Raw genomic sequence first — 9,371 nt, 5'->3', positions numbered from 1 at the left:
AGGGTTTAGATAGAAATGCTAATATATGCAAAAAAAAACTTATATAAATTTTAATTTTTTTCTCATTTAATATTCCCACATATATTTTATATTATAAGAAATAAATATAATATATATAGTGTTAAATGTAATTTACTACCCTATTAACCAAAAAGAGAAGAAAACGATTTCCACCTGTGTTTCTCAAAGTGAAGCAAAAAGTCCCGTAAGAGATTGAGAGGGGTTGGGGGATTACAACTATATATATATAAATATTATTGAAGATATTTAATATTATATATATTAATATAATTATGTAAATATTTGAATATAAAATAATCTTTATTCTTAAAAAGGATAAAAATCTCGTATTACTCTCCCTCTCATAGGAGTTCTTTTGTTTTATTCTAAAAATTATAAGGGGCTAATTTATTATTTATTTTTCATAAAAAAATGTTTGCACATTATTAATATCATAAGAAGGGGGAGGGAATTTTACTACTAGCATCAGCATTTTTTATTTAAATCTTTAATAGAAAAGATCAAGTTTACACAGTGATATCGATCCACGAATGACGATCAACGCAACTTTGTATCCGCGCACGGCACAACGTATGCAGAACGATAACAATCAACCGAAATTTCGTTTATCATGTGAACTGCGCCAACTCATAAACTATTGATTGTTTCTCAGACATAAATAACAAGCATCGCAGAAACGACCGGCTATTGTCTTTGCTTCTTCTGCAATGGCCCAGAAGACGATCCAACCTGAACAAAAAGTGCATCGTTACTTACATAGAAACAAAAATGGCTCAAAAATATTAGAAAAAACGAGGTTTAGCTCGTGGTTACCATGAAATTAAGGAATAAAATGCTTACGAGTCTTGATAGTTGTTCATTGATGTAGGCCATTGATCTCAACACCGCCTCAAGTGTATCTTTGGTGAGTTGAAACTTCATTTCCATCTCGTTCGTTGGAGACTTGGTATAGTCTTGCAGCTATTAAGCAATAAGAAGTAAGAAAATTGAATAACGGTGCCAAATTATGAGGGCGTGGATGGAGATATCAGAATAGGATGGTATTTCCAGAGTTTTGTCATCAGAAAAGAGCAACAAGACAGAATGTATAGTTACCGTAAAAACTGAAACACAATGTTCAACATGGTTGATTTGCATACCTTAAGAGTAATAATTGCCACTCGATTGGCTGGTGTGACACTCTTATTCTCCACAGTCCAAGTCATTGATTTCACGCGCGGAAGGACTCCCTACATCAACTATATACATCAGCACAAGCGAGTAAACGGCTTTCTTTTCGATGAAAGCTAAATTCTGTGAATTAAATTCCGCCTGCTGCTTCAACGGGCTATGAGTTCAAGAGTTAAAGCACTAAGATGGTGCTACACGGGTCGAAAGGACTCAGATTTATCATGACTCTGCGATGACTTGATGAGAATCAACCAGTCGTCACCTCTAATAGGCCTACTACTGCTGTATTTCAAATTAGTTTACACTCATATAACTAAATTTTGTTCACATCCACAAATAGGAAAGGAACTAAATCTGAAATATCATTGAACCATCCTGAATTACAAATCACACGATATTGAGACTGCAAAGTAAACGTAAATCACTAGGTCTCATTCTGAGAGTCCACAAAAAGGGTGAAAAAGAGCAGAGGATAAATCCTAGTAGCAGAATTATCTACTTTTTATACCAGCATTTCAGGAGGGACGACATCATTTTGAAGAGTTAACTCTGGAAAACACATCACATTTCTTTCGGCAGTGGTTGGTGTTGGACCTCTGAGATTAGGACCGTTAAGTTGGGGAAGTGGATGAACTTGCAGTGACAACAACGAGCGAGAAACCTCTAAAGAGGGAAACAATGATGATGGCGCTGAGAGGGCAGCATTAGCCTGATGCGAGAATCTAGTCTGTCCCAATACGGGCTGCCAAAAGTACACATAAAAATCCTTACAAAATGCAGATACGGAAAACAAATCAATAACTTAAAGCAGCTAAAGATTTTCATAGTGACCCATCAGGAGCAGATATCATGAGAGCCCCAGCGGTATTTAATACAAAGTGGAAAATTTTCTATTGGCATAGAGAAGATCTTAAGTAATCCATTTGCTTACTTCTCGTAGACCCTAAGAAATATCAGACCGTGATTTTCATTTGAATGTAATTTTTCAGAAACTAACACATCCATTTATGAGTAAAGTGTTGCAATCTTCTTTGCATCCCGAGAAAGATCACCTGTTCTTGCGAAAGCTCCCCCTTCCACTGTCTCTGATGTTTCTGCAATGTTATTAGAAGCATACTATGCAGTTCCAGAGGAAGATCAGGTGGAAGAAGCTTCATAATATTGTCACCTTCTAAGTTCTTCTGTACACAACTTCGAATAACCCAACGAAGGGATGCCAAAACCTACGCCAAATCCTAATTAGAAGTTGAAATTTCATCACTTTTCTACAAGAAACTTAGTGGACGTGTAATCACAGATGTTGCTGAAAGATATAACTTGGAAAGCATTGAACAGGAGCAAGAGAATGCATGACGTGTTAGAGTCTCTTATTTTTACTTTTTCTTTTACTCGGAGATTATTTGTCAAGCAGTAACACAAGGAGATACAGCAAGCACACAATCGAAGCATAGAGCAACAACCGTGTTTTCTGTTTAAAATAAGTTTATACACTAAACATGACCAATACCTCAGGTTTTTCTGTCGAATACGGTACTTGATAGATATTCAACAACTAAATTCCATATATTGATAGATACTGATACAAGCTCAAATTTCATCTGCACTTTACATACATGATGGTATATAAAGCATTTCCTCACAAGTCTGAAAAGGGATATAAATAAAAGAGGTCCCCACTCTCCACAAAATAGAAGAAATCATGCAATCAACAACAATTCCCATGTAACCAAGTAATCATGGCTCCACTTCAAAATTTGAATTTCCTCTTAAGATTGAGGCCCGTATAATGTTTTCATATTCAACACATGAAGACGGTGTTCGACTAAACTTATTTAAAATATCTTATAAACTCATATGTTTTACAGGATATTCTTAAAACTCATAAGATATTAGATCTTATTTCAAAACTAAGTTCTTGAAGTGCTTAGATAAGAAAGTTCCTGGAGTCTATAAAATGCTATCATCGAGAACTTTGTAATTAATATATAAAATCTTGAAGGAGATTGCTACAATTTTAAAAATAAATTAAGAATTCTAATTTTCTAAAAATAAAGGAACAATTAACCTTCTAACATATTATTTTTAGATACTTTTTTCAAAAAAATTAGCTAACATCTTATCTTTAGATACTTCTTTCAAAAAAATTAACACAAGTTTTTCACATTCTTTTGACATCTTATTTTTAAATCTTTTTCTCAAAGAATTTCAAAGAAAAAGTTCAACATCTAATAAGCTCATTGCAGATGTTTGAAGTGCTTATAAGCTCACTCAAACAACCTCAAACTTGTATCTAAGGACTATTCTACTTAATTCTGAATTTGATATTTCAAGAATTTCATCCCCCATGAACACTTCCACATTAACCATTCAGAACCCACCGGTCTTCCTTACACAATGAACATAGCAACAAAATACAACCTACTATAGGTGAAAAAAGCAACAAGAAATAACGTTTGCAGCACATGGTACAACAACAACTCACCAGTTCGAGATCCCCGAGCGAATGGAGCTTCAGAAGGGACTGGAGGAAAGACTTTTGTGGGTCGGATAGACCCGTTTTGCGGGTCCGCCATAGCAGCTGGAGCAAGTTTTCAAGCTCTTGCTCTGATTTTACGCCAACCAGCTTGTGTAGATGCTCGGACAGTGTTGTGTCCCCAATCATCAAGTTTTGCAATTCAACTAGAACACATTCTGGTCATGGATGGGACAAAAGACTGGTTGTTGGGTCGACCCGAATGGTAAAGAGTCTAAAGACAGTACCCAAAGCAACTATGGAGATGCTTGAAATTACTGCCCCAAATAATACAATTATAGAATCTTTTCGCTTTGTTTTTCTGGGTTTTCGGGTTAATTTCCTGTCCATCGTCATAATCAAGGGAGTGAGAGGGGAGAGAAAGTGAGAGGAGAGCGAAACAATGGCACTGTTTGGATTCATGTTTTCCCATTTTTCGAAATAAAATAAAAAACACTTAATATTTTTTTTTTGTGTTTTTACACTTTACTTGTATATTTTTTAATTTTTCAACTTTCTATATATATACTATATATATACACACATTTATATATATACATAATAAACAGACATGATTTGACAAGAAATAGTAATTTTTGTCTCTCAAAAATACAATATTAAATATAAAATATTTATATATATACATATTTATGTATAAATAAAATATGATTTGACAATGAATAGTGATTTTTGTCTCTCAAATCCCAACATCATACCTACACAACTTATTTTAAAATATTTTAAATTACCCCAAAACACAATCCAAACATATCATTTATCTTCACCACACACTTACTTATCTCTATTTTTCTCTCTATCTCCAAAACACAAAATAGAGAAAAATACAGATAAATAAGTGTGTGTTGAAAATAGATGATATGTTTGGATTTGTGTTTTGAGATAATTTAAAATATTTTAAAATAAGTGGTGTAGGTTTGATGTTGGGATTTGGAAGACAAAATTCACTGTTCATTGTCAAATCATATCTTTTTTATATATCTTTTATATATAAATATCATATATTTAAAATTGTATTTTTTGAAAATAAAAATAACTGTTTATTGTCAAATTATGTCTCTTTTATATTATATATAAGTGTATATATATAAAAAATTAAAAAATAAAAAACACACAGATAAGTTGTAAAAATATAAACCAAATATTGAGTGTGTTTTATCTTGTTTTGGAAAAAGCGAAAACATAAAACCAAGCAAAGCCTTAAACACAAATCCAAACACAAGGAATAACATTTTTCCCTTCAAGTTTATTAGTATGATTGAATGGAAAGTAAATATCAAATATTTCTACTTGTTATGAGAAAAATACATTAAAAAAAAAAGACTACTTCTATAATTTTAGTGAATAATCTTTCTCTTTATTTTGTATTAAAAAATAAATAAATTAATAGTATACTATGGATTAAAGGAAATTTAGTCCCCTAATTTCAGGCAATTCTCATTTTAGTCCCGTAACTTACTAGGGTTCCATTTTAGTCCTTTATAACTTAAAAAAACTCAATTTTAGTACACATTTGGTCGAAAATTTGCCTCAGTCATCGAAAAAAGTCACATGGCCTTCACGTGACTTTTTAAATTAGGGATTTCTTTTTTACTGGCTGAAAACTGCTCACGTGGCAACGACGTGGCGACGATGTTGAAATAACAAAATAAAAAAAAAGAGGCGATGACGTAGATTTCTTATCCACGTCATCAAAATTAAAAAAAAAAAAACAAAAAAGATGGACGGGCTCTCTTATAACTTCAACCCCTTCTTCCATTTCCCCCAAATTAAATATATATTATGCAGATTCCTGCTCCTAATAGTCATACCCCATTTTCACAGTTTGAGTCATTGTTTCCTTTAGATGTGGTACTTTTCCACAATCTTCAATATGAATTTTGACAATTGGGAATTGATTTAAACTGACATCTATCTTGTGCAGCTTTCATAGTCACAAATTGAGCAATTATTTTCCCTTCATGAGGTATGTATTCATGTAAATAATACTTTCATTATGCACCTAAATCTGATGGAAATTCATTTCCTACAGATCCAACAAGCATCTCAGTTCACAGCATCAACTCAAGCTTCACAATCAAGGACAAATGAGATAGATTTGTTACAATTATCATATCTTGAAAAACATATGAAAAGCCATCATTTACTCAACCTACAACATCAATTATCATATCATATAGATGCAAGGAGTTTTTCAAAGTTTAAGAAGGACATCCTTTACTCAACCTACAATATCAATGCAAAGGCCAACTTCTATGCCACCAAGGTCTACAAAATTCAATTCACCATTTCACGTAAGTAGATGTATAGTACTTTTCCTTTGGTTTCATTCATAATATTCCACCTGTAACTTAATCAAATAGTACTGATTTAGATGCGTCCACAACCTGAACAAAGAGCTGCAACTAGCCAACCACCATCCAACAACAATGTGCAAGTATTTAATCTTAGCTTATTCAATTCTTTTTTTTTTTTCCTGCTAAGTTGTTCGCAATGCATTTCCAATCACTCAATAACCCTCACATTCACAGATGCAAAAGGCGATGTTATTTCAAGTCAAGAATGAATGGGACTAGTCTTATTGTCCTTTGAGGATTCCAGGTACCATCGTTTGAGTCGTGCTAAAGTTATCGATACCTACAAATGATGAGTGAATCAAACAATATTGTGAGAAATAGTTGAATATAATGACTTAATCCCCATGTTTCGGACTAGAAATGATGCATATTACAGACCTCTTCATCCCAGTTTGTTCTCCATATCATGAAGCTAAGTGCAAGTGTTTCAGCAACAACTCCACTGATCATTCCTAGCCATATTCCCTGTGAAGTCCAATACCAACTTGAGATAACGTAACGCAACCATCTTATATACGTATTATTAGTTTGTACGACAACAATTGCTCTCATGACGAGTCTATAGTCAAAACATTATGTTTGGACTGCTGCTATTTAAAGATTTGAGTTGTATAGGGATATAGATGTGTCACCTTCACTTGAAGTTGAAATACATATCCAAGAACTGCTCCAATTGGTAGTCCAATTACATAGAAGCATACAAGGTTAATAATCGCGGCTTTCGTCTGCAGCCCTGCTCCCACCGCCACGCCTGATAGTAAACAAATGCAGACGTATACAGGTAAATGTAAGAACCGATGCGTTATGGCATAACGTACACTGAACTATACAATGAGTAAGCAGAGAAAAGATTAAACCTCAGAAGAGTTCAAAGAGGTTTTTCTACTTGAATCATTGTATATAATGCTAAAAAAATCATGTAATGGAAGAACATAAGATTGATGAACCTGAGAGCACAGGGTATATGCTGCTGAGCAAAACTGAGAAAGCGAGGAGAAGAGAGAGGTCCGACACGGTCTGCGCCACTTCCTCTTCGTTCGTGAACAAGTATCCAAGTTTGTTCCCAAATACCAAGCAAAGAATCCAGAACAACAGCCCTATCATAACTGATGTGCTTATTAGTACTTTGATTGAGAACTTTGTAGCCTTAGCATCTCCTTTGCCTAGCTCATTTGCTACTCGTACCCTGTTCAAAAATGAAAACAGCAACAGATTTATCCAATTTGAAAGAAAGAATATCTCAAATTGATGCGTGTACTCTGATTTAAACGAGCAAACACTTACGTTGCAGACCCCATGATGCCAATAATGATCATGAATATCCAAGCAAGGACATTGAGGCTGAAAAGTTTTACGGTTAATCAGAAGACATCCTCCAAATAGAGGAAAACACCAATTAAGACAATGTGTTGAAGGATGAGTTACCATATAGAGAAGGCGGATATGGAAGCCTCTGCATTTTTCATGTATCCAGCCAGTAAGACCAGAATGGCATAGTACCATAACTCCAAGCTATCAAAGACGACAGCAAACAAAAAAGCATAGTCGAATCTGTTCTTCTTTCGTGTGATGAAAAAGTTTGGATAATGTAAAGATAGAGAATTACCAGACCATAAGACCAGACGATATTGAGAGTTTCACTACAGGAAATATGTCCTTGAAGGCGGCAAAAGAGAAGCCTTTCCATGAGTCAGTGCACCAACCCCCGAAAATGTACACAAACTCTCCACAAACCAAAAGCCATGAAGATATGGATAGTGCAGCCATTGCTCCATTAGTCCCCCAACCCAGAATATAGACAAAAAGCCAAGACAAGGGAATGTGGACGATAAACTGCATAGCTGATAGCCACGCGATGACCATGTTTTTCTGCTGTGCTTGCAGATACATTTGGATTGTCATGGAGAAAGCAATACTGTAGACATATAGAATGAACCACAGAGAAACGCGTCCTGCGGATTCAGCGATGTCGTGTTTCTCCCCGAGTAGATCAAAGATCGGTGTTCCAAAGATGAAAATGGGAAGTAAGACTGTTACTGTGGCTAGATCAACCAACCATGATCGTTGCAGGAAAATACCCATCATGTGGTACTGTTTTGCTCCATAGGCTTGGCCACAGAGAGTTTCCGTTGCACTCGACATTCCAATCTGCATGACAACAAGTAAATGCACCATGGAAAGGATAAATCTTGGAGAGTTAATCAGACATTCAACAAAAAAGCAATTGAAAAAGAGACTACAGAATACAGATGATAGGTTACTTCAACATCACTTATCCAAATCTTTCCACCTCTGAACAAAAATGTATGTTAACACGAAATGTTTAACGCAACTTCTAGCAGCTAACATAATAGCTCAAGCAGAATATTTACGATTGCTTATTATGTTAATACACATGTAAGTGTTTCTTGTGTGCACTCTGGATTTATGTTATATGCAATGCGTAGAAGCAGCAAAACTGCGTAGACACACGCTTAAATGAGTTTGAACTTGAATACCTATAACTTAAATTCAGATCACACAAGTATGAGATAAAGGGATACATATACAACACACACTCACCACTATTCCATCCACGAAACGCTCACTTATGGTCTGAACGAGGGCGTATGCAGCAAGATCCAGTGAGCTTATATGTCCAACAAACGACTGAGTCACGACTATCGTTCCAAATGAAGCCACCCTTGCAATAACACCTGGCAATGCAACCCTCCATATTTTCTTAGATTCTTCCCAAATCCTTCCCTTCAAGTCACTTTTTTCCTCCGCTGCAGTGCTTAGCAGTCTCTCTTGCATGCTGTTATCCATGCCCTACAAAACCATCCATCGAGGGTCAACAAGCTAACACTACAAACACAGCTTTCTTTAACTCAAAAAGCTAACCTGATCAATAAGAAGCTGATCTTTTCAAGTTTAGTTTTCTCCTTCAAGTTTAGTACTATTTGACTGACATTTCATATCATTCTGCAAGCAAGATTATAATTAATGTGAATGAGAGAAAAGAGAAAGCCAAGTGTTTTACCAGAGAATTGATGATGACTGGAGAGAAGGTTGATGAAACAGGAGATCAGCAGCTACAAGGGATGAACAAGAAAACTTATACCTAAGAATCCATGATCAACTTTGATTTTCCCTGAGCTGTTGCATACACAAATCCTTAAATTTATCATTTTACTGAGATTATGATGTTGACAGTGTTGTAAAATATTAAAATGATTTGTTCCCTGATAACAAATATTATTAAAGTTACATGTAATCTTGAAAATTAACTTTAATGGGGTCGTGTATCTGCA

General features: G+C 34.9%; 2 protein-coding genes across 7 annotated transcripts; both read right to left on the bottom strand.

Moving 5' to 3' along the window:
- LOC105155755 lies at positions 424–4,103 on the bottom strand. Of its 3 annotated transcripts, none has more exons than XM_011071691.2 (6): positions 3,674–4,090; positions 2,244–2,414; positions 1,700–1,933; positions 1,161–1,250; positions 835–981; positions 447–750 (listed from the first exon to the last, which is right to left on the bottom strand). In XM_011071691.2, exons 1-6 carry the CDS (start codon positions 3,851–3,853, stop codon positions 706–708), a joined length of 867 nt encoding a protein of 288 aa, XP_011069993.1. In that variant the 5' UTR covers positions 3,854–4,090; the 3' UTR covers positions 447–705. The 3 variants fall into 3 exon arrangements, with proteins under 3 accessions (XP_020554951.1, XP_011069993.1, XP_011069994.1); XM_011071692.2 differs by having other exon boundaries at positions 451–750; positions 862–981; positions 3,674–4,086; XM_020699292.1 differs by lacking the exon at positions 2,244–2,414 and having other exon boundaries at positions 424–750; positions 3,674–4,103.
- LOC105155753 (protein DETOXIFICATION 24-like) lies at positions 5,813–9,308 on the bottom strand. Of its 4 annotated transcripts, none has more exons than XM_020691423.1 (10): positions 9,182–9,308; positions 8,962–9,042; positions 8,641–8,889; positions 7,685–8,226; positions 7,504–7,590; positions 7,363–7,419; positions 7,026–7,264; positions 6,711–6,829; positions 6,457–6,543; positions 5,813–6,358 (listed from the first exon to the last, which is right to left on the bottom strand). In XM_020691423.1, exons 3-10 carry the CDS (start codon positions 8,884–8,886, stop codon positions 6,278–6,280), a joined length of 1,458 nt encoding a protein of 485 aa, XP_020547082.1. In that variant the 5' UTR covers positions 8,887–8,889; positions 8,962–9,042; positions 9,182–9,308; the 3' UTR covers positions 5,813–6,277. The 4 variants fall into 4 exon arrangements, with proteins under 4 accessions (XP_020547082.1, XP_020547074.1, XP_020547078.1 ...); XM_020691415.1 differs by lacking the exon at positions 9,182–9,308 and adding an exon at positions 9,101–9,170; XM_020691419.1 differs by lacking the exon at positions 8,962–9,042 and having other exon boundaries at positions 9,101–9,211.

The sequence above is a fragment of the Sesamum indicum genome, linkage group LG2 (assembly GCF_000512975.1).
Source record: "Sesamum indicum cultivar Zhongzhi No. 13 linkage group LG2, S_indicum_v1.0, whole genome shotgun sequence".
Taxonomy (NCBI): Eukaryota; Viridiplantae; Streptophyta; class Magnoliopsida; order Lamiales; family Pedaliaceae; genus Sesamum; species Sesamum indicum.
This window is presented reverse-complemented; position numbering and strand designations above follow the sequence as displayed.